Raw genomic sequence first — 25,724 nt, 5'->3', positions numbered from 1 at the left:
ATTGCTTACTTCTTCAGAGGAACATAGTTTATGACTCTGAAAAGAACACATTCTTGGGGTCATGAAAATAAATGATCATAATCCATAGTAGTACATTATGATTAAGCTAAACCAGCAACTTTTGTGTTAGTTAATTAAACTTTTCTGTTTTCATAGGCTGCCCGTGCTGTTGACAAACCTCGCTAATAGCCTTCCAGAAGACTTGCAGAATTCTTCTCTTATTATGTCCGTCATGAGAAGTCTGGCCAACGAATCCCAAGGTACATAAATCATCTCATTAGGTCTACTGACCTATAACACTGTTCATTCAAGGGTTTTATTTGCACGATCTTACAGTCCCATAGTTGCATGTAGCGCATATGAGTATTTTGCATTCAGCTGTGTGAATGCATAATTATTTCTTTGCATAATTTACATTTATTTAGCTCAAGAACAAGATGCATGTGCACAGTAAATGTTGCAGACTCCAGGTTTTCCCTCGGAATAAATTACTCTTAGTATTCCTCGTAGACATTAAATAATGTATGTTGCTTTGGTGGTTTTGGTGGTTTTCATAGCAGTGCAGTAAATGGCAGGTTTGAAGTCAACTTTCTGTAATATTCAGCCAGGAGGCATGTGGCCAGACAGAGTATGAAAGCCTTTTACAATGCCTGTGCTCTTTAAAATAGCAAATGTTTCTTTTTCCTATCCGTTACGTAGCCCAGTCTATTTAAATAAGTAGTTCACCTAAAAATTTAAATGGTCATTATTTACTCTTTCTTTCTAGTTTTCTGTAAAACCCTAAATTTACTCAGATTGTTTTTATTTTAGGCATATATTTAACTAAATTTAGTGATGTTTGTGCTTTAAGCAAGAAAGGAATAAACCTGATTAAGATATACTGTGTGCTCAAGTATTACTTTCTCTTCTGAAAGAAATTCATCTTGTTTTGCAGATATTTTTACAAGATAACAGGTCAAAAGTACTGAGTGAATAATTTTCATGTCTAGATGAGCTACTCTTTTCAAGAGTTAACTTTAAAACATATCATCATTTCTGTGCTCCAGAGTGCACCGTTTTTGTTCCCTCTGGAGATCCACAGTTTTTATTCCTCAGTTTCTTTGTCTGCAGCACTTCCTCATTTCCATTGATAAGCCGCTTTTTAAGCCTCTCAGTTTGCTTTATATTTTCTTTAATAAAGCTGATGTCTTGTTGAGCATTTAATTTCCCCATAAGTGTCTGATCCTTATATTGCTTAAGGTGTTGCACACGTAAGAGCTGTCAGATCTAAATCAGCGCACGGCACCATAAAGCTTTCAATGTCTCTTTTCTAAGGGGGATTCTTTACTAGATCATTTGCTGCCTGCTGCACTGTGAGGTTGGCCTGAAAGTGGAGTTAGGTGCAAGTAATGATGCCTGTAGGGAATTTAAGTTACTTTAGCTCTGCAAAAGCTTGATCTTTGTTTTCCCTCTTCCATTTCTCTCGCCTCTCTGCAGAAAATCTGCATCTTCTACTGGAAGTGCTAAATACTGCCTTTGAATTTGGTTCGGCCAACTGGGCAAATGAGAGTTCGGGAATGCTGCTGGATCACCTGTTAACTAAGGTGAGATTTTTTACCATCTTTTTTACCAAGACTTTAACATCTTGTCATGTTATACTCATGCCATACCAAGCTGCAATAAGGACAAATTGTTAGTCCATATAGACTCGTATCCTATATTTAAATTATTCTGAAGTCAACTTCTTTCCTGATAACGCAGGTGTGCGCTCTGGAAAACATGACTTCTGTGCAGATGATCACCCAGTTTCTGCCTCTGGGCCCCAAAGTGCTATGCAACACTGTTGTTCCCACAATCCAGGCCTTCCATGTGCTGTCAACCAGCCTTGTGAACCAAAGCAACAGCGTCTATGATCTGATCTTCCAGACTTTTGTTGGAGACCCTAACAAATACAACACTGCAGTGGACTGGTACTGCTTTCTATAATGACCTTTAACCTTACTGTCGTAGATTGTATTATGTATGTTTAATAGTGCTGGGGAGTAACCTTATAAATGTTGCTGTTATAATTTATATATTTTTAGTTAGTTTTAAGTAGCTACATATTAAAAAATATAGGTAAAAAACAATGCTTTTTCAGTAACAAGCTACTTTTTCAACATTTGCTATTACTGTGGCAATCTCTAGCATGCACAGCTTAAAGCCTAGAAAACTGAGGTAATGATCAGATTCGATCCGCTTGTTGTCCAATTTTTCATATGAACATATTCTAATGAATATGTTAAAAAAAATCACAGATTCATCAGATATTTCCATTTCTTTTTTATTAAAATGGCAACAGTTTACAATGTGTGAATGAATTTGTTACACTATTTATAATTCTTTGTTAATAAAAATACAGATGTTCATTGTTTGTTCATGTTAGTGAACAGTACATTAACTAATGTTAACAAAGATTTTAATAATGCCTTAGTAAGTGCTGATATTTATTAAGATTAGTAAATGTTGTAGAAGTATTGTTCATTCTTAGTTTGTAGTTAACTAATGTTAACTAATGATCCTTATTGTAACGTGTTACCATTAAAATAGACGTACAAAATATAATCATGAAATGTTAAAAAAAAATGAAAAAAAAAAAAAAAAATGCTACTGTATGGGTCAAAATAAATTTTTATTTTATGCCAAAAATCATTAAGATATTAAGTAAAGATCATGTTCCATGAAGACATTTTGTAAATTTCCTGCCGTAAATATATCAAAACTTAATTTTTGATTAGTAATATGTATTGCTAAGAATGAATGCTTCATTTAGACAACTTTAAAGGTGATTTTCTCAATATTTTGATTATTTTGCACCCTCAGATTACAGATTTTCAAATAGTTGTATCTCTGCCAAATATTGTCCTATCCTAACAAACCATACATCAATTGAAAGCTTTCAGATGCAATTTAAAAAACTGACCCTTATGATTGGTTTTGTGGTCCAGGGTCACATTTATGTAATTATGTTAAAACATTTTGAACAGTTTGTGTCCAGGAACACTATTCATGGTTTTAATCTCTCTCTCTTCTCTCTCTCTTTTATAAAGGACATCAGTTCTCTCTCAAATTGTGGGCTTCAACGTCTCAACTCTGAAAACTCTCAATTTCAATTTTACATCTCCAGGTACGTACCACTGTCGCTTCAAGCAAAAGAACTGCGGAAGCACAAGTGTTCCTCAGCTCTCAGACAGTGGTCCAATCAATCTGTTTCAACCTTGCCATGCATGCATGTCTGCTCTCTCACTTGTCTTTTGTCTTGTGTTTTGACAGCTGAAGTGAAGGTTTCAGAGCTGCTGAAAAATGCCACTCTGTTTGTTCAGGATGTCGAGCGCTATACCAGCTTTCCCTCTCACGTACTTCAGGCTCTGTTAGATTACCCTATACCCAGCAGCAACATGCAGGTACGCCACAACTCATGCATACATCATTTTCGTTGCCATTGTTGCCTTTTGCTTGCTCACAGAGGGTTGTGTATTGTATTTATTGTCATTTCTCCCATCTTCACAGATCTTGGCATGGTTGGCAAACCTGCGCCAGTGCTCAGACCCCTCGTCTTTGCAACTGGACCCTACAGGGAAGGAGATCTTCAGCGCCATTTGTGCAATGTCGCATGAATGGTACACAATCCCGGTTCTCTTCATTCGTCATGTGGACCCGAAGGTGGCTTTATTCAAGGTGAGAAGCTGGGCACAGAATGTATTTCATTACGAGACAGATATTGCCACTTATTTTTATATTTTTATATATATAAATCCTTTTTTAATTTGTTAAACAATGCAAAATACATTACAGTGGTGTTGTCTGTCGTAACCTTGTGACATTTTGTTGCAGCTGTTTTTGTCCAGTGAAATTCAGGATTTGGTGGGAATCATGCTACAGATGGTCAAGTTTTTGACAGACATGATGCACAAACTGGTACCTGCCATTAACAAACTGCAGGAATACCTGACAAACATTGGAGAACTAAACCTGGTCGCCAACAAAGAGTTCCACAGTGTAAATTTAATTTAATTTAGTTTATTTATTTTTGAAAATTTGTTTAATTTTATTTTTAAATAAAATGCGTCTTTGTATTCTCTCTCCACAGCTGGTGAGGGGAAAACGGTCCACAATGTCTAGCAAGGCCACCTTTAATACCATCGCTCGTGCCTTTTGCAAAAACGGCATCCTGACGCTGTTCGCCATCGCACAAGTTCCTATCTTAACCGAGACTGATCCTTCCGTCCAGGCGGACCACAAGAGAGAAGAGCTGATTAAGAAGTTCAAAATCCCACACGATGCTAGTATGAACGCATATTCTCAGCACACCGTTAAATGTGCAATAAAGCATTATGATAATGGCCTGTCAAGAATCTGCTTACAGCATATTGAGCTCAGTTTGATGAAGTGCTGTGGTCAGGCTTAATTAATATACTGCTTATGTCCAGGTCCCTTCTGTATGAACCTCTACTTGGATATGGTGAACACTACAGGCGGTGCGGTGGCCTGGGCCTTCCTCAAACCCATGCTGTTAGGACAGATCCTGTACTCACCAGACACACCAGTGACGAGAGAGATCATGAGAAAGGTACAAATAAATATTTGTCATTTAGGCCAGTTTTACAGTTTTCACAGATTTAGATTTTTCTGTACATACAAAGCCGTTCAAAAGTTTGGGATCAGTAAGATTTTAAACGTTTTTTAAAGATTATTCTCATGCTCATCAAGGCTGCATTTACTTGATCAAAATTACAGAAAGAAAACAGTAATATTGTGAAATATTATTACAGTTAAAAAAATGATTGTCTATTTTAATATATTGTAAAATATAACTTATTCCTGTGATGTAAAGCTGAATTTTCATCAGCCATTACTCTAGTCTTCTGCTGATTTATTGTCAATGTTGGACACATTGCTTAATATGTTTTTTGAACGGGTGATTTTTTTTCAGGATTCTTTGATGAATAAAAAGTTAAAAAGAACAGCATTTATACAAAAAAAAAAAAAAAATAAATATATATATATATATATTTTTTTTTTTTCCCTAACAATAAATCTTTTCTATCACTTTTTATCGGTTTAACACATCCTTGGTGAATAAAAGTATTCATTTCTTTCAAAGAAAAGGAAGAATAAAAAATGATTGACCACAAACTTTTAAATGGTAGTTTATATTGTCACAAAACATTTCTACTTTAAATAAATACTGTTCTTTTTAACTTTAAATTTAATAAAGAAACCTGAAAAAAAGTATCACAAGTTCCAACAAAATATTAAGCAGCACAACTGTTTGAAAGATAATAAATCAGCATGTTAGTATTATGTCTGAAGGATCATGTGACACTGAAGACTGGAATAATGATGCTGAAAATTCAGCTGTGAAATGCCATTTTGAAATAATATATTTACATGGGAAATAGTTATTTTACATTGAAATAATTTTCTGGATTTTTGACCAAATAAATGTAGCCTTACAAAAAAAAAAAAAAAAAAAAATTACAAAAACATTACAAACATAAAAAAACATTAAAAATCTTACTGATCTCAAACATTTGAACGTCAGTGTATAAAAAGCAAATGTGTGATTGGATCCAGTTTGGGCCTCTTTTATGTTACATTCTTATTTCAAAAGTTTAAGATTTCATTTTTCTGCCTTGAAAAGGAAGCTTGCATCAAGGGAAAAGTATAGTTTACTTGAATCAAATAAAAGTTTCTACATTACAAGATGATGAAACCTGTTTAACAGTGTTTGCAGAGGCAGGTGTGTAAAACATGGTAAATGTCCTTCTCTGTTGGAAATTGTATAGTTAGCATTGTACAACGTCATTTATTCTCCACAGTTGCTAGGAGACATATTTGAGAATCAGATACCTGCAAAGATGAAGTATATAGGAATATCCCGCTTCTGCCTTGGGATGGGCTGCAGCACAAATATGGTCATCAAATATGGACCTACATAGTGTCATATCGGATTCTCCTTTTCGGATATAGATTGACTGTCAGTTCATGAAACAAAATATTGTGTTTTCTTGTAGAATTGTCTAGAACATGTCTTTCTTTCCTGCAGTCAAATTCTACCCTGCACCAGTTTGGTGATCTAAAGCTTTATGCATCCGAGTGGATAGAGTCATCGTCGTATGTCATGCAGTCTGCCAGCATCCTGACAAAAACCTTGCCGATACTTCAGGTATAATACAACAAGTCCAGAGAAAATCAAATAAACATTTTATATTTGATTTATTTTTTTATTGCCCTCTACCACATTAACTACTTCTTTATTAAACAACTCTTCACAGAATTCTCTGAACAATCCATTCGTCCAAAACTTCATTCAGACTCAGACTGGCATTGATGTTACACAAATGAGCGCAACTCTCAACCAATTCTGTAAGTTCTCAACACTACATGCAATGCTTGCATCATGGTGATGCATCATTTTTATTATAAGGTGTTATTATAACCAGAAAGTTTGTAATATTTGAGAAACAAAGTCATTATTATAAGAAAATTCTTGTTATTATGACTTACTAAGTCATTATGATGAGAAAGTTTTGCATTATAATGAAATGTGAAGTCATGATGAGGTTAGGTCTTTTTCTAAATATATAACATCCCTAGTGAAAAATAAATATACTAAAATTTATTTATAATACATTTATTTCATGCTAAGTATACTACAAATACATGTACGTATTATGTACTTAATAAAAATACCTTACAACTGTACTTTTAATATACTAAACTGTTATATTTTCAGTCTGCTAAACTGGAACAACTAATTTTATACTTAATGCACTTTGATTTGGCAAAAGAAGTGCTGAAGTCCAACTAAAGATATACTTAAGTATATTTGATTGTGCTAAAGTGGAACTATTGCAAGTATACTTTAGGTAAACTTTTAATATTCTGCATTTAAAGACAGATGTTATTTAAAGATCATACAATCCTCATAAATAGTGACATTAAAACATATTTTAGGCTTAATATTAAGAAATGTGCATTGTGCACAAGTAGTACTCCAAATAAAGTTTAATGAAAAATTTTATATCAGCAAGTCAAACATGATATGTCAGTAAATATGTTAATAGATTATAAACTATAGAACTATACTTAGTATAAAATGACTGCATTTTAAATCTATTAATTTGTTTTTACTAGGGATAACACAAACGTTTCTAATATTTTATAAGTCATTATTATGAGAAAATTCTCATTATTGTGAGTTACCAAGTCATTATCATGAAAAGGTTTTGCATTATAATGCAATGCAAACATGTTAACATGTTAACCCATAATTATGATAAAGTTTTACTCAATTATGGCAGGAGTCATTATACAACTGTGGTGTTCATAATATTGTATATTAAAAGAAATTATGGTAACACTTTACAATAATGTTCATTAGTTGCCAGAAACTAATACTGAACTATACTTCTAGAGCATTTAATAATCTTAATGTTAATTTCAGCATTTACTAATGCATTATTAACATTAAGTGAACTAACGTGTACAATGAACAACTGTATTTTTAATAACAAAGATTAATACATTTTGTATTGTATGTATTGTTCATTTATGTTAGTTAATACATTAACTAATGTTAACAAATGACACCTTATTGTAAAGTGTTACCGAATGTATAAATGTATTAATATTATAAATTAATAACTAAATTAATTAGTAAATAAATATTTATTAAGTAGTTTTATATATATATAAAAGTAGTTTTAAATATCAATTTTTACTTGTAAAATTTACTAATTAAATAACCACAAGACCCTGGAGTTTGTCTATAAACCATTAGCAATGGGAAGAAAACCAGATGATTCACATGGCAATTAAATCACAGACTACCATTTGTAAACGGTGAAATCATGTCTCCCTGAGAAATAATTACTCTAAGAATAGGGCTAAGTCTGTAAGACACAAATTAACTAACCTCTTCAGGGAAAACTAACTCTGTCCAAATAGAGTTTTACAGCCGAGGACTTGACAACTCACGACAAGAGCCAGAGATGCATTGCTCCTACGTCTGCAATGGCTTGAACGGTTTTTCTAACTGTCTTTACAGCAAACATGACAGTCCTTTTAGAGCAAAACAAGTTTATCATGGAGCAGATCACCACCCTCTCCATGCTGATGATGAACCTTTCCTCCTGCGTCAACTTCGACCGCTACCGAGGCTTCAACTCCACTGATGAACTTGACGATCAGGCGGAGAAACTGGCTCAAAACCGTGAACTCTATGCCAGTGAGTTCACACACACACACACACACACTCTCATCAGGAGATACCTCTTCAACTGACTACTCCACTCATGCGTTTGGTGATACTCTCGGTTGAGGACACCACAGGCACTGAAGAGCCATCGGGCTGTAAAACCTGTAATTCAATGCAATTCGATTCAATTCCATTGAGATATAGATTTCCGCCGTTATCGAGGAACAGCAGGCCTCTGAGGTTACTATGACAACAGATCACTTCCCTTTTATACACATGAGCTCTGCTCCTCTTCACAGGCATTATTTTCAAACTTCCCGAGGAGACCTCCAACAGCCTTCCCGCGAACATCGACTACACCATTCGAATGAACATCGAGAACGTCATGCGCACCGACCGCACGCGGAATCCCTTCTGGGTGAAAGACGCCTTCATGTCGGCGACGAAGACCCAGCGGTACAGCCGAGGCTTTGTGTACCTGCAGGAGAGCATCGACAGAGCCATCATCGAAATGCAGACGGGTAAAGCCATAGATGGGCCCGCGGTCCAGATGCAGGCATTCCCGTATCCCTGCTACTACAAGGATGAGTGAGTGTCTCACAAGCACAAACCTTGCATACACACTAAGCATCTTGCATGAAGATTGAAATGGTCACTGAAGATGTGGCATCTGAACAAATAATCAACAGTTTACACCAACACTGAACATCTGCTCTGTTTTGTTTATTAGAAATTTCTCTAGTAGGATGAATGTCTAGTGTTTCATAAAAATCCTAGATTTGCATTTGTTTAATGAAGCAGCGCTGCTTGCAAGGGAGCAAAACAATTTTGTAAGCTTAGGTTTGGCTTTGGTTCGCCGTAGATGAAGTGCTGGATCAGAGCTGTTGTCATGGCACTGAATTTTCTGTTGGCTGTGTATGAGAATCAACATAAATAACATCATAATTACATAGCTTTTTTTTCAAGATAGGTGCAAGGGTTATTATTAAAAAGAAAAAAATGAACAAGAAAAGTATTACATATATTTTTGTTCATTGAAATACAGCTGAAATAAAGTATAAATATTATGGGAAATTAGAAATAAAATGAAAATACAGCTGAAATAAAATATAAATTTTAGGTGGAAAAAAAGGTTAAAATAAATAATATCTAAAAAATTAGAAACTAAAATTACAAAAACTAAAACTATAATAAATAAATAAATAAATAGAAGGAATAATAAAAAATACAACTAACACAAACTCATGAAAATGTCAAAATCACTTATCAAAATAAAATTAGCAATTAAAATGAAAACTGAAAATATAAAAATTAAATTCCAAATAAAATATAACTATTAGATAAAATTAGAAATGAAATGAAATACAGATGAAATAAAACAAATATTAACAACTAACACAAACTCATGAAAATGTCAAAATCACATATCAAAATTAAATTACCAATTAAAATGAAAACTGAATTTTTCATTTTAAATTAAAATTAAAATATGTAAAAATTAGAAATTCAATGAAATACAGCTGAAAAAAAATATAAATATTAGGTGAAAAAAGGTCAAATAAATATTATCTATAAATTAGAAACTAAAATTACTAAAACAATAATTAATATAAATTAAAGCTAAATAGAAATAAAATTAAATTGGCAATTAAAATGAAAACTGAAAATATAAAAATTAAAAATAAAATATAAATATTTGGTGAAATTAGAAATGAAATACAGCTGAATAAAATATAAATATAAGGAAAAAGGTTAAAATAAATAATATCTAAAAATTAGAAACTAAAATTACTAAAAATATAAGAAATATAAATATAAAATTAATATAAATAATAATAAACACAACTAACACAAACTGAAAATGTCAAAATCACATCAAAATTAAATTAACAATTAAAATGACAACTGAAAATGTCAAAATTAAATTCAAAATGATAAATTCAGTATATACACAAGACTAAAATAACACTAATAGATTCATGAATGAAAAGCAATAAAGCAATGCAATAAAGTGACAAGCTTTTTCCATAGAAAATAGATTGCAAACCAAATTAACATCTGAGTTAGTTGCAGACGTTCAATACTGTGGGTCATTAATTTAGACTCTTAATTACAATATTAATCAAAGAGGAACTTGACTTAAGTTAGTCAGTTCGTCAGTACTTCTTTCTTGAGTGCCTTCTTTCAATGCTAATCTTAAATCTTTTTACCTCTCCAGCTATCTCAACAGCATCGCTTTCGCCTTCCCAATGGCACTCATGATTTCCTGGGTGCTGTTTGTCGCCCACTTTGTGAAGAAACTTGTCCACGAGAGGGAACTGCGACTTCATGAGGTACTGTATAGAAAACTAAAACATTTTTTTTTCCCTCAGCCTGTTGCCACAAACTTTAATTGGGTTTCTGAACTCTTTTCACTTTTTCCACAGTACATGAAAATGATGGGGGTCAATCCCATCAGCCACTTCTTTGCCTGGTTAATTGAAAGTGCTGTGTTCCTGCTGGCGACCGTCATCATCCTCACCATCATTTTGAAAGCTGGTGGCATCCTTCCTCACAGCAATGGCTTCGTGCTCTTCCTCTACCTTTGTGACTACGGCTTCAGCGTCCTCGCAATCAGCTTCCTGGTCAGCTCCTTCTTCGATAAGACCAACATCGCCGGGCTGAGCGGCAGTCTTATCTATGTCATCTGCTTCTTCCCGTTCATCGTGCTGATCCACTTGGAGGACAATCTTTCCTTCAGTATGAAGAGCGCTCTGGTCTGTACTGCATTTAAATCAGTTTGCAGTTTAACATCACATTGTAAAATATGCAAAAAGGCCTTTCAGAGTTCACACAAGAGTAATTATAGAGTAACTTTTATTCTATTCTTAGTGATTATAAAGTACTGTTTTGTTGTTGCATTTACATTTATATATTTAGACATTATTTAATATGTTTATTAGGTCAGTTCTCTTAATATAGGTTTCAGGTTTTACTGTTACTGCAGGGACCAAATATTCTCACACACAAACAAAAGTCCCAAGAACCGTGTGTTATTCTCAGTAAATAGAGGAAGAAATTCTTTACGGATAATTTATTTATAAATCAAAGCCAGGCGGGACATTTAACAAAAGTCATTTGCATTCTTTGTGTGGTGAAATTTAATTATCATAGCAGCTCCACAAGTGAAATATCACCCACAAATGTGAAACCGCATCATTCACAGAAATATTAATGCGAACACCAGCAGAGGACTAATGCGCAGGCCGTGGCAGCGGCAAAAACCTCTTTATGTGTAATATTATGTCCATGAAAAGTGGGCTTATAAAGTTGTTTTGTTGAATTACTGCAGACTTGCATTTCCATGTTGGCATTTTCTTTGTTTTGATCTGTTTTTGTGCAAATAAGACGAGTTAAAAGCACTGCTGCAGGAATTTACCTCAAGTCAATTTTGTTATATCCATATAGTCATATATTCTACATTAGTTTTATTCACAAAATCCATTAATTACGCATTATTATAGTGCTGTATTATGCCATTTTTAAGATTTCTAATATTGTCTCCTACAATAGGTTTACATGCATGCAAGGTCAAAAAATGGTTTAGTTTTCTCACAATGTGCATTTAATATCACCTCATTTTCCAGTGATTCTCAAACGATTAGTTCGAAGCAGTTCAAAGATTCAGTCTCTCTAAACCCCTCCTTTCCATGAGCCTACTCTGCTTTGATTGGTCAGATGGCCCAGTCTGTTGTGATTGGTCTACAGTCTACAGCGCATGCCAGAAACAATACATTGCCATAGTTCCGTATTTTGAACACTCGATAGAAAATATAGACATAAATTATATATCATACTTACAGGTTGTGGTTCAGTGGAGCCAGCTGGTGCAAATAACAGCTGGTGTTTTGTGAATCCTGTGATGAACTCCCAGATATTAGAGAAGCAGTCATCAGTAAAATTATGTGTTTGTGGGTGGGGTCAAGTTGTTCACACCTGGCCAGTGTAGAACATAGGTGGGAATTATGCAAATGGGTTACCCCATGATGTGTAGCCGTCACAGAAGTGGGGTTCGAATTACTAACGACTTGTTTAGGCTGTACAGAGTTGATTCTAACTTTATTTAAAGTTGAGACAATAACTTTATAACGGTTATACAGTTTTACAGATCGTTTACATTCACATACAGCTACATTACACACTGTATGAAAGGCAATATTGGAAATGGCATAATAGGAGCACTTGAAATGCATTAGCGTATTAACTACAGCTTATTCACAAATAAAGGAATAGTTTGCCCAATAAAAATACCAATTATTTATTCACCATGTCATTCCAAACCAGTTTGACTTTTTTTAAGTTGCTTATAAAACTCGCCTTCTGTAAAAAAGGAAGTTGTGACATAATGGTGAGCAGTGATGGGAATAACGGCATTATGAATAAACGGCGTTACTAATGGCATTACTTTTTTTTTAGTAACGAGTAATCAAACGGATTACTGTTTCCCCCGTTACAACACTGTTACCACTACTAAAGAGGTGATGTGGGTGTTTACCTACATGTCCTCGCGCCTTACGTGGATGTTTAAAATTTGAAAAGTGGAGATGAGTTCAGCGTTGGTATCATACGGATTACTTCGTCAGAGAATATTTGTTTTTTCGACATGACTTACTTAATTTAAAAGTAGACATTTTAAGCTTCTCACATCTTTAAGGCATGTATTTGCGGAGATTCAGGTTGTTTTTATTTACGTCTGTGAAGAGAGGTGGAGACCAAGATGGCAAGAGCGCACCCTGTTTATTTTACAAAAGCACATTGTTTTCTTGTTATTATGATTTTTTTCACGTACGCGGGTTGAAGCGACCCCAGTTAGCGAGCCCCTGGAAGGTGTCTCTCACATTGTCCCACAGCAACATTAAAATAGTTTAGATTAGTGTACAATGTTTTATTCATTTACCATATTTAATATTGGGGGCATCCAAGTTATTTGAACATTTTTTTAAAAAGTAACATAATAGTTACTTTCCCTGGTAATTAGTTACTTTTATAGTGATGTAACTCAGTTACTAACTCAGTTACTATTTGTGAGAAGTAACTAGTAACTATACCTAGTTACTTTTTTAAAGTAACGTGCCCAACATTTATGGCGAATATATGATAACAGAATTAGAATTTGGTTGAACTGGTCCTTTAAATTTTCTAATCGATTGAAAGCTGTGATATAAATCTCTCTGACTGTGTTTGTTTATGGTCCACAGAGTCTCTTTTCTCCGACATGCTTCAGTTATGCCAGCCAGTATATCTCCCGCTATGAAAAACAGGAAGAAGGTAGGTCGACACAAACCCTTCAGACTGTCTGTAATTAGTGTTTGTTTGGGATAATTACATCGACTGAATGCATTGTGTACTTACACCTCAGGCATCCAGTGGAGCAACATGTATATCTCCCCTCTGGCTGGTGACACTTCCTCCTTCGGTTGGCTCTGCTGGCTGCTCCTCATTGACTCAGTAGTCTATTTTATCATTGGGATTTACATCCGCAAGGTCTTCCCAGGTATGAGGGAGCTACTTAGTTATCCTTTTTGTTTGTGTGGTTAGGTAAAAAGAAACAAAAAAGTGGAAATGTAGTATTATTATTCTAATCCAGTGTATTTTTTTCTCTTAATCAGGAAAGTATGGCATTGGTGTACCATGGTACTTCCCTGTGACTCGGTCCTTCTGGAAAGATATGTTCACCTGCTGTAGCAGAGCGCCGAAGAAAGTAGGCAGAGGGCTGCTCTTTACCAACATGATGCAGGAGCAAAACACCACTGACAAGAGCAAAGGTACATTATTGCACAGTGCTCTGGAATACTTGATTCTGATTGGTCTGTTGCAGCATTGAGCAGTAAAGTTAGTTTTGCATGAGTGCATGCATGGTGCTATCTTCATGTTTCTTATCACCTTTTTTTTAACCAGTGCAAGTTACATTATGGCAAATGGTGCAATGATTACAGACTAATGTAGAAACAGCAGAAGACATGTTATATTGTAGCTAAATATTACATTACAGTAGATTATCTGCACTGCCATTCAGAGGTTAGCAAGATTTTTAAAGGTTTTTAAAAGAGGCCTCTTATGCTCACCAAGGTTGCATTTATTTGATTATGAATAAAGTAAAAACTGTTATATTGTGAAATATTCAAATTTTAAATGTGATTTCTATTTTAATATGTTTTAAAATGTAATATATACATGTGATGACATTTGAATTATTCAAGAAAGCTCTCTTCTTACAATCAATGTTGAAAACAGTTTATAATATAATATTTTTATCTTAATATTTTTGTGGAAACTATTATACCTTTTCATTTTAGGATTGTCTGAATAGAAAGCTCAACAGAACAGGATTTATTTATTTTTATAACTTTAGTTTTATTACTGTCACTTTTGATCATTCTAATGTCCCTTTTGGAATAAGGGTTAGGGAATTATTTTCTTTCAAAAAAGATCAAACTTTTGAGCTGTGGTGTATCTCATAACTAACACATCTGAGAGATTTGCTCAAATATACTTGCACACTCTGCATGTTTTGAATGTGACAGATTGTAACTGTATGATCAATCTTAATCCTTTCAATTTCTGTGTGATATTTTAACATCTTTGCTTTATCTGTGTTGTCTTTTTTTGGTCCTGTAGGCAAAGGTAGCAAAGTGGGTAATAGAGAAGAAGACTTCTCAGGATTGCCTGTTGGAGTCTCACTGTATGGCCTGACAAAGACCTACGGGAACCGGCACGCTGTAGACAACCTGAACCTTTCTTTCTATGAGGGACATGTCACCTCTCTGCTGGGTCACAATGGAGCTGGAAAAACCACCACTATGTAAGAACATGAAAGCATACTGCATCTTTAAAAAAATGTTTTTGCTATTTAATTTGAGAAAATACTAATGTTTTTGTATTTTCTTATTTCAGGTCGCTTCTGACAGGGTTGTTTGCACCCACCAACGGCACCATTGAGGTGTACGGGATGGATATGGAGACGTCCATAGATGATGTGCGTAAGGAGATGGGTGTGTGCATGCAGTATGATGTCCTGTTCGACCACCTTACCACAAAGGAACACCTGCTGCTGTATGCTCAGATCAAAGCTCCCCACTGGACCAAACACGAAGTGAATGAACAAGTGCGCAGGTAAGTTTCAGTGCTCTTCTTACAGTATGTTTTTTGTATTGTTCTGTAACACACCCTTAGAGAAATTAACTTTACAGAAGCTATATATGCTATATGTAACTCATAATGGTGCCCCTAATGGTGTTGGGGAAGCTACTTTGAACTACTGTAAAACTCATAATTTAAACTCATATTTTTATGTAGTTTGGCTGCTAAGTCAAACTATATGACACACTTTAAGGTGACAATATAATTTCAAGTATATAATCAATATATGAATAGATAGATAGATAGATAGATAGAAAGAGTTGATGTCAAATGTCTTTGAGCAAGGTGTATAGAGAAATCTGCATTAACACGGTCCTTCTTTTCCCTGTCTTAGAATCCTAAAAGAAACAGACATGTATGCCCACCGCCACAAGCGTGTCGGCACCCTGTCAGGAGGTATGAAGAGGAAGCTATCCATCTCCATTGCCTTCATCGGAGGCTCACGGCTGGTGGTTCTCGATGAGCCGACCACCGGGGTGGATCCCTGTTCCCGACGCAGCATCTGGGACATTGTCCTTCAGCACAAGCAAGGTGAAATCCCCTTACAATTCAGACCAGGGTGGAAATAATCTCCTGGCTTGTACCTGTAGCAAACTCCCCAAAGGACTTTGTTCTTATCGGGTATCTGACACTTGGTGTAGAATTTAATTAGGCTTGAATGGATTTTCTCAAGGTGCGTGCAGTCAAATTCAGACAGGGAAAAATCCAGACGCAGATGTAGTAACGACTGATTGTTATCCGTCATGCTCCCTCTGATGTTTAATTATCTACCGTGGAGACAGTTAGCGAATTTATCTCGAGCAAGGATTTAAGACCGTAAAAGAGGGTCATGTCAGATTCTCCTATGTTATCTTTGTACATCAGCTCTTTGTTCAGAGTCTGTCTCTCTCTGTCTGCCTGTATCAGCTGATCTTTGATTTGACATGCCTCTGTGTTGGTTTTGTTTAACTGTCCAGAACGTACCATCATTCTTTCTACCCATCACCTGGATGAGGCTGAAGTTCTCAGCGACCGTATCGCCTTCCTGGAGCGCGGAGGCCTCAAATGCTGTGGTTCGCCCTTCTACCTTAAAGACAAGCTGGCTAAGGGCTACAACCTCACCCTCACAAAGAAGGTACTGTCCATGGAGTAGTAGTACTGGATTACAATTCTATTCCAGAATATATATTTTTTAAATATATTATCAACATGCATTTCTGTTTTTGGTTCAGGTTCAGACTCCTGATTCAAACGAAAAGTTCAGCATTGAAGAACTCAGGGCTTTCATTCAATCCTACCTGCCTGACGCTCAACAGAAGGAGGGAGAGGTGGGCGATCTGGTCTACTCCCTCCCACCGTACACCCCCCAGAACGCAGCTGCGTACCAATCCCTGCTTACTGGTCTGGATCAGAACCTGGACAGTCTTCAGCTGGGCTGCTATGGCATCTCTGACACCACCCTGGAAGAGGTAATTATCAGATGAAGACCCAGGTGCAGGACTGGATTATGGACTCGGCCAGTTCCACTGGGCTTCAGAATGCCTGCCCAGCGACCTTTAAAGCCTCAAGCAGTGCAGCCCAAGGCTGCCAAAGGAAGCTGAACCGTACTAGGCTCCCTGGGATTCTTGGCTCATATAGTGCAAACCTTACAATTTGCATCACTCCAAAATCATATTCTAAGTAGAGCTGGGAGATATTTAATTACTGAAATGCTTTTCAAATTTTTGAAGGAAAAAGTCCATCCATAAACACACAAGATTTGTGTAGGCTACTTATTTTAGGAATCTAATTCAGGGTTTCCCATCTGACAGTCATGGCTACAAGCTGGGCTTGCCGAGGCTTTTAGTTCACTTTCGTTCATCTTCAAAATGGTGATGTTTTTTTTTTTTTAATTGTCTTAAAATTTTTTTACAACGTGTGTGTCTGCCTGTTCTATGGAAACCCGTTTCTGCCCCTGAGTAAAGAATAAAAAAAGTAACTGTGAGTTTTTTCTTGCAATTGCAAGTTTATATCTCGCAATTTTGACCTTTTTTCTCAGAATTGTGAGATATAAACTTGCAATTACAAGAAATATAGTCAGAATTGTGAGATATAAACTTGCAATTGTGAGAAATAAAGTCAAAAATGTAAGATATAAACTTGTAATTACGAGAAAAAAGTCAGAACTGCAAGATATAAACTCGCAATTGCGAGAAAAAAGTCAGAATTGGAGGATATACTGCAAGGTGTAATCTCGCAATTGCAAGAAAAAAGTCAGAATTGGAGGATATACTGCAAGATGTAATCTCGCAATTGCAAGAAAAAAGTCAGAATTGTAAGATATAAACTCGCAGTTGTGAGAAATAGTCAAAATTGTAAGATATAAACTTGCAATTGCAAGAAATAAAGTCAGAATTGTGAGATATAAACTTGAAATTGCAAGAAATAAAGTCAGAATTGTGAGATATAAACTTACAGTTGTGAGAAATAAAGTCAAAATTCTGAGATATAAACTCGCAATTACAAGAAGAAAAGTCAGAACTGCAAGATATAAACTCGAAATTGTGAGAAGAGTCAGAATTGTGAGATATAAACTTGCAATTGCGAGAAAAAAGTCAGAATTGCCAGATATAAACTCGCAATTGCGTGAAATAGTCAGAATTGCAAGATAGAAACTTTTTTTCTCACAATAGTGAGTTTATATCTCACAAATCTAATAAAAAAAGAGTGAAAAATTGTGAGTTTGTATCATGAAGTTCTAAGAAAAAAATATCTAGATAAAATATATAGTTATCGTCCTTGGTGTAAACAAAAATTTTAATTTAGTTTGAACTTTGCTTTAAAAAATGAATTTGCGTGCTGTTTTTAGTATTCCCAAATCACGGTGTAGGGTTTACAGTCTTCATTTGGAAATTGCTAGTAAATCTGACAAATAATTACCAATAATCGGCAAGTAGCACATTGAAATTAACATGAGATTTTGAAGTTGAAAACTGAAAGACTGAAATTCTAGTTAAGTGTACTCCAATAATCGTTGTTTTATTTACAATGTACAAATACTTTCAATTTTTCAGTGTGCAAATATTTTCAATGTATAAATCTGTTTTTATGAAGGATTGGGGACTGTACAAAAAGTGAGGATGTTAGGAACCACTGCAGTACAAAACCATAGGAAAACATAATCCAACCCTGTCCATATGCACTCAAATAGACATTGTGTTTTTTCAGGTGTTCCTGCAGTTGACTCGAGACGACATGGAGCCTAAAGAAAGTGAAACCTGGTCTGTATCAGAGTCCGTGATAGCGAATGACATGTTTGCGTCAAGAGACAGCATTCCTGACGATCTCAACAGCGCGTACCTTGGAGAGAAAGCCAGTAAGTGGGCTTTCAGCACTAGTTTAGTTTCTTGCAGCAGTTTGTGGAATATTAGTTCTATGACCTGTACTTTCCAAATTACCCCTTGAAAGCTTTGAACTTTGAAAGCTCATCTTCTGAATTTGCCTGAATTGAAGCAGTTGAGATGATTGCCTCTGTCTCATGTGGCACACTCTCTTCTTTTCTCTCTTATATAGGCCTCACTGGGACCTCAACCGTGCGTGGGGTTGCTTTGACTGTGCAGCGGGTGATGGCCATGTTGCTGAAACGTGTGCATCACTCCAGGAAAGACTGGAAGGGGCTTTTCTCTCAGGTGTTGTTGCCCGTACTCTTTGTAATTGCTGCCATGGGCCTGGGCTCCATCAAAAGTGATCTTCAGCACTTTCCCAAGATTGTGCTCTCTCCTGCTATGTACCACGTTGATGAACAGTACAGCTTCTTCAGGTTAGATTCACTTTGTTGTGTGACTTGCCTGCGATTCAAAAAAGTTAGGAAATATGGGGACTGCTGAAATACAGATGTTTTAATTTGTTTTAGAGCTTAATAATCTATTCAGTGATATTTTCTGCATTTTGACACCTTTATTCAAGACACCTCATCTCAGACACCTTTATCCAAAGTGACTTGCATAGCATACATTTCAGCAGTTTATGCATTCTCTGGGAGTCAAACCCATGACCTTGCTTGTTTTATATTTTGATAGTCTACTTAAAAAAGATTGATTATGTTGTTAGGACTGAATTATATAAAAATATAATGGGATAATGCACAGTGCTATGTAGTCACTACTGAAAATATACCAAAATTTATTTCATGCTTATGAACAGCTAACTTTATGTATTTATGTAATTTAATTTAATTTAATTGCATTTTTGTATTTTATTTTATTTATTATTTTATTATTTCATTCATTTTATCATTGTGTGTTATTTTGTTGTATTTTGTTGTAGTATTTTATTTTATTATTTTATTTTTTGCAGTTTTGTATTTTATTATTATTTTTTTTTATTTTTTTCTTTATTGCATTTTGGTATTGTATTTTATTGCATTGCATTGCATTTTTGTATTTATTTTATTTTATTATTTCATTTATTTTATTATTCTATTTCATGTTGTTATATTTTATTGTAGTATTTAATTATTTTATTTTATTTATTGCATTTTGTAGTATATTTTATTTTATTGCATTTTGATATTCTATTTTATTTATTATTTTATTGCATTTTTGTATTTATTTTATTTTATTTTATTTTTTGCATTTTTGTATTTATATTTTATTTTATTATTTCATTTATTTTAGTATTCTATTTTATTTTGTTGTATTTTATTGTAGTATTTTATTTTATTGGTTTATTTGATTTATAGCATTTTTGTATTTTATTTTATTTTATTTTATTATTTATTTTTTGCTATCTGGTTGAAATTGCATAAAAGTGTGATTTTTATAAATGCAAGAAGTTAAATACAGTAAAATGTAGCATCCAGCAGATTATCAGGCAATTTTTCTTTAGAGATTTTTACTAAATGATCACAAGTAAATAATTATATGCAATCATTTTTATTTATGCAAAATTCACAATAAGCAGCAGTATTTACCTCCATATACTACACATTTCACTACACCTATATTTTACTACTATATTTTACAAAGCATGCAAAATGCCTCACCAATTTTTGCATAAACATTTTTGAGTCACGCTGCTAACAAATTCAGAAAAAAACAGATTTAAAATAACTGATTATCTGAAATTTATTGAATTCCTCAGTGTTAATGAGGATTATGACAGAGATGCTTTTAAAATACCTCTCATTATTTTGTGTCACTGTCTAAAAACTAGCTAATTGCCACATTTTGCTGATGCAACTAATTGCCAAAGAAAAGCACACAGAGCCATTGCAATATTTCTAATGTTGGTTGTGTTTTGTCATATCAAATATAGTGTGAATATTCAATATTTCAATCAGCCTTAAACACTGCCATTGCATGTTCTCTCCACAGCAATCAGAATTCCACCGCCAACAGTCTTGTAGATTCCATGATGTCCTATCCAGGCATTGACCACGTCTGCATGAAAGACCCCACAGATTCGTAAGTAATCATCCATATGTCTTAGTGATCCAGCACTCTGAGCTCAGTAATCAGACTGCAGTCTGCTCTAAGCCACGAGTGATTACATATCACAGCATCAGCTCACCTAGGCACTGCAAATGGCTTTCATTTTTGCCGGCTATGATTTCAGCCTCTCTGATCTTCGCAGGTCTGTTCCTAAGCTCTGGTCGCCATCTCTTTTGCTGAGCTCTGGGACTCTGATACTCTCTCTGCTCGTATCAGTGGGTCTTCTCGTGTTCCTGGTCAATTTCATCGCACTAATGTGCCACTTTTAGTTTTCTATCACTGTTTTTTATCACGCTATTTTCCCATCTCTGCTCATCTTACTCTTTTTCCTGGCTGTGTAACTCGCTCGCAAACAGGTCTGTTTTTCTCTCTCTTTCACCCACACATCTGTAAGCTCTGGCTTTTGTAATTCCACTGTAAGATCTTATAATAATGCTCCCGTATATGGGCGTAAATCTCACAACCTCACCGCACATATTTTTGTGAGATTCACCCAGGGATCATTTGCATTTCTCATGTATTTCCTGTTTATAGGATCGATTTCTCACAGATTCCTTCCAAATAATCATCACACTGTTCTTCCACATAGAACATTCTATTCTTCTTCTTTTTGAAAGCATTTATTGTTCCACAGGGTTTGCAAAGAGAGACCTGCAATAGGAAGTGAGACCTGGATCTCTAGAAGCAACGGCTCTGATACATTTACCACCTGCAAGTGTAGCAACCAAGTGCAGGTGGGTCAAACAGAGCATAACCATCATAACACAAACAACATTATCACATATCCTCAATGATGTGCATCTCTCAGCATTTAAATATTGATAAAGATCATTAGTGTTTTGATAGCTTGAAGGAGATTGTTGATCACAGCAGGGATGCACGCCCTTCAGAATTAATTTCAGAATACCTTTTAAATTCAATTCCTGACTTTGAATAGAGGCAGCAGACACGACACAGAATGAAAATTCATATTTAAGGAAACACAATTTCGCAGTTAATGTTTAATAATTAATAAATAAAATGCAAAAAACAAATAATAAAAAATAATGTAATGAAAAATAATTTAATGTCAGTTTAATCATTTTAAATTACACAAATGAACAAAACATGTTATTGGCTTAAAATTCATGATGTTGGCTTAAATTATTCATGCTTAAAATTTCATCTATAAAACTTTTTTTTAATTTGAGTTAATTATGTTTAAAAAAAGTTTATTTCACAGTATGCAAATTAAGAGAATGTAACTTAATTGAGGAAATTGTCAACTGAGGGAAGAAATTACATATTATAAAGTAATTAGACCAAATTAGTCAAGTTAATATGTTTTGTCATCAAATTTGTGTTAAGTTTGTGCCTGTTCTTCTTCCTTTCATTTAAATTCAGCTTCCTGTGGACAGTTTTACTCTTGAACTGACAAGGATCAAATTGTTAAATTGTGACCCTAGACCACAAAACCAGTCATAAGGGTCCATTTTTTTTTTTTAATTGAGATATGATAACTGAATAAATAAGATTTCCATTTGGTGTTTGGTTTGTTAGGATAGGACAATATTTGGCTGAGATACAACTATTTGAAAAATTAAAAAATCTGGAATCTGAGGGTGCAAAAAAAAAAAAATCGCCTTTAAAGTTGTCAAAATGAAGTTCTTAGCAATGCAAATTACTAATCAAAAATTAAGTTTTGATATATTTAGAGTAGGAGATTTACAAAATACCTTCATGGAACATGATCTAAATATCCTAATGATTTTTGGCATAAAAGAAAATTAGATAATTTTGACCCATACAATGTATTGTTGGCTATTGCTACAAATATACCTGTGCTACTTAAGACTGGTTTGGTGGTCCAGGGTCACAAATAGAGTTTTTTTTTCCAATACTGTACCATAGCATCTGTTCAGAATATCACTCACTTTTCTCTCCCTTTCAGTCATGTCCTGCAACCAGTTACGAACCACCTCACATAAGAAATCCATCATCCCAGATTGTCTACAACCTGACGGGCATCAACATAGAGGACTACCTGCTGGCCACCGCCAATGACTTCATCAGAAACAGGTGAATTTTATCACACAGCATTAAACTAATTTCATAAGATATTTCCTTTATGTCACAAGTTCAAAATATGGTGAGGTGGAATATTAAGGAATTTATGAACCGCTGGTAGGCTGATTAATAATTAAAGAGGAAGCACTTCGGTTTATCCCGTCTTTACCGTGGCATTTTCCGACCAGCTGACATTTTCCATCCTAGTCAAATAGCACACAGCACTGGGGCGTGCTGCTGGCATGAAAATACTTTATTACACCTAAAATAGTAAAGCTCGCATTTATTATTCATACATTGCTCTTCCAAAAAAAGTAATATAATACACAGCCCTGCCTCTGTGTGGTGGCGAAAAAGGTAATAAAAAGGCAAATCACAGCTCTTGTAATAAATTGAGTGAGAAAGGCATAAAACTATTAATTACCAGTATATCAAGGAAAACGTCTTTAGTGTCCAAAAACACGAAATATGTTGAGTTTTAATATGTACAGAACATAATCCTAGAATCCATGAAGCAAAAAAACCTTATACAAATGCATAAATTCATCAAAATAACCTGTATTGGACTGGTTTTCCTCAAATAGCTTTTTTGTTAATAGCAGATGGGAAAATTTGCATTTAGTAAATGCATACAACCTGATGTTACCAGAAGCCAGGAGTTATGAGTTCTAACATAAGTTGTTTTGTGCTTTGTTTCAGATACGGAGGCTGGGACTTCGGAAAGCCTCTTCCGATTGATCTTACGATGGACATGTTAGATGTGCCAGTGAACAGAACCCTTAGCAAGGTAATTTGGATGAGTGTTATTACATCGCCCCAATGGCAAAGTGGCTCATTGTCCCAACGTAGCAGTTTACGTAGACACTAACAGGCTATGCTCCAAAACCAAATAAGCAGCCACGTAGGCAGCATTTTAATGCATCATAATCACCCTCCTGATGTGAAATCTGTTCCAAAAGGTAGGCAGCATAATTATGTTGCCCTCTAAGATACTTTTTTGGCAAACTTTTAAGGCAATATTGCATGCATTCTTTGTAAAGATTGCAATGTGAAAAAAATCATTTAAAGATCGCAAATAAATCAGGAGAAAAGTTTATTCAGTACCAAAAACAGTTGAGTTTAAGTACAAATTGACTATTTTACCAAATATGGACCCTGGACCACAAAAATCTAAATATTGAGAATATCACCTTTAAAGCTGTCCAGATGAAGTTCTTAGCAATGCATATTACTAAACAAAGATTAAGTTTTGATATATTTACGGTAGGAATTTACAAAATATCTTCATGGAACATAATCTTTACTTAATATCCTGATACTTTTTGGCTTAAAAGAAAAAATGATCATTTTGACCCATACAATGTATTGTTGGCTATTGCTACAAATATACCCGTGCTACTTATGACTGGTTTTGTGGTCCAGGGTCACATATGTATTTTTACGCCTGTTATCATATCTAGCTGTTCATTTTAATGTTAAAGTAATGCAGCTCAGTATATTTTGAAACAGAGCCTTTACAAGATTATTATAATGGAATTATTGTGCATTGTATTAATACTTGTGTTCACACAGATTTGGTATAATCCAGAAGGTCACCACACCATGCCTGCCTACCTCAACAGCCTAAACAACTTTATCTTGAGATCCAGCCTGCCACCAGAGAAACGACGACAATATAGTTAGTTAAATTTCTCTCTTATTTTTTTAAATACTGGAAGGTTTTGTAGATTCTAGTTTTCTTTTAGAATCTATAAAGTTTCTGCTGTTCAAAAGTTTGGGGTCAGTAATGTATTTTCTTAAAGAAATGAATAGAAATATGCATTAAAGTAAGCATTAAATCAACAGTTATAATATTACAAAACTTATTTCAAATGAATGCTGTTCTTTTGAATTCTAGTCATCCAAAAGAATACTGGAAATTAAAAAGTGAAATAATATATAGTGGTTTCCATAGAAGTATTATGCAGCACAACTGTTTTTAACATTGATAGACAGGATCAGCATGCAAAAGCATCCTATATCATCAAAAATATTACAGACCCCAAACTTTTTAAAGAAATAGCTTATGTGTCTTGAGTTAATGTGCACTTAGACTTGCATATCTAGAGGTTTGACTTGCGCTGTAAGGTCTAATCCACTTAGCAGCTTATTCTGAGCAAGAGCCGCCCACTTAGACAGGAAGAGACTTTCTATCTGCAAATAACACAGCTAGGTTCCTCTTGTTTTTATGGATCAATAATTACTGGGTTTATCTAAAATATGCTGTTTTGCAATACCCTGAAATATAATCCTTGCCCTCTCAGACTGAAAATGATGTAATTCCACTACCCTAAGACAGGGGGCAGTGTGTCTATTCTGTCTCCCACCATGAGGTAGAGCGGTCTGAATGCTAATTAGAGGTGCTGAGAACTGAAATGAAGGAATAGAGCTGGTCTTATTTCAACACTGCCAGACTGGCCCAGTGGCTGAGATTCACTGTCCGCCTCCAGGCAAGATTAATGCAATCCCACCAGTCAATAATGGAAAGGGGGGATGCATTCATTCAAATGTAGCCGGTGAAGTCATTCAGGGCAAAACAGAGAATAAATTCAGGAAAGGTTCATGGGTAGAGCAGACTGCTGGTCATGTGTTTGTATATTTTCTCATGTGCTAAAATCTGTCTTTACAGCCATCTCCATATCCAGCCACCCTTACCCTGGTCAAGTGCAAGACGAGGATCTCATGTAAGAGCACACACACATATGCACGCACACACGTCCTTCTGTCTGGCAGCTAAAGCAGATAAAGTCCTCAGTGGGACCAAATACAGACTGAGCGTATTAGTAGGG

At 34.9% G+C, this 25,724-nt stretch overlaps 1 protein-coding gene across 6 annotated transcripts in view; it reads left to right on the top strand.

Annotated features, from left to right (window-relative positions):
* The window catches only part of abca12 (ATP-binding cassette, sub-family A (ABC1), member 12), a 68,225-nt gene that overhangs the window by 23,331 nt on the left and 19,170 nt on the right, over positions 1–25,724 (top strand). For all 6 annotated transcript variants that reach the window (XM_051119236.1, XM_051119234.1, XM_051119235.1 and 3 more), the window contains 31 exons: positions 157–260; positions 1,477–1,583; positions 1,741–1,949; positions 3,069–3,145; positions 3,292–3,422; positions 3,529–3,696; positions 3,853–4,017; positions 4,109–4,304; positions 4,449–4,588; positions 6,068–6,187; positions 6,297–6,387; positions 8,072–8,251; positions 8,521–8,809; positions 10,440–10,554; positions 10,648–10,977; positions 13,459–13,528; positions 13,620–13,754; positions 13,870–14,025; positions 14,879–15,062; positions 15,155–15,373; positions 15,735–15,931; positions 16,357–16,514; positions 16,612–16,848; positions 18,587–18,734; positions 18,932–19,178; positions 20,734–20,823; positions 21,485–21,584; positions 22,781–22,908; positions 23,596–23,683; positions 24,469–24,574; positions 25,565–25,619. In XM_051119236.1, coding sequence (XP_050975193.1) covers positions 157–260; positions 1,477–1,583; positions 1,741–1,949; positions 3,069–3,145; positions 3,292–3,422; positions 3,529–3,696; positions 3,853–4,017; positions 4,109–4,304; positions 4,449–4,588; positions 6,068–6,187; positions 6,297–6,387; positions 8,072–8,251; positions 8,521–8,809; positions 10,440–10,554; positions 10,648–10,977; positions 13,459–13,528; positions 13,620–13,754; positions 13,870–14,025; positions 14,879–15,062; positions 15,155–15,373; positions 15,735–15,931; positions 16,357–16,514; positions 16,612–16,848; positions 18,587–18,734; positions 18,932–19,178; positions 20,734–20,823; positions 21,485–21,584; positions 22,781–22,908; positions 23,596–23,683; positions 24,469–24,574; positions 25,565–25,619 — 4,740 coding nt within the window. The remainder of the gene's footprint in view (positions 1–156; positions 261–1,476; positions 1,584–1,740; positions 1,950–3,068; positions 3,146–3,291; positions 3,423–3,528; positions 3,697–3,852; positions 4,018–4,108; positions 4,305–4,448; positions 4,589–6,067; positions 6,188–6,296; positions 6,388–8,071; positions 8,252–8,520; positions 8,810–10,439; positions 10,555–10,647; positions 10,978–13,458; positions 13,529–13,619; positions 13,755–13,869; positions 14,026–14,878; positions 15,063–15,154; positions 15,374–15,734; positions 15,932–16,356; positions 16,515–16,611; positions 16,849–18,586; positions 18,735–18,931; positions 19,179–20,733; positions 20,824–21,484; positions 21,585–22,780; positions 22,909–23,595; positions 23,684–24,468; positions 24,575–25,564; positions 25,620–25,724) is intronic.

The sequence above is a fragment of the Labeo rohita genome, chromosome 9, assembly GCF_022985175.1.
Source record: "Labeo rohita strain BAU-BD-2019 chromosome 9, IGBB_LRoh.1.0, whole genome shotgun sequence".
NCBI lineage: Eukaryota > Metazoa > Chordata > Actinopteri > Cypriniformes > Cyprinidae > Labeo > Labeo rohita.
This window is presented reverse-complemented; position numbering and strand designations above follow the sequence as displayed.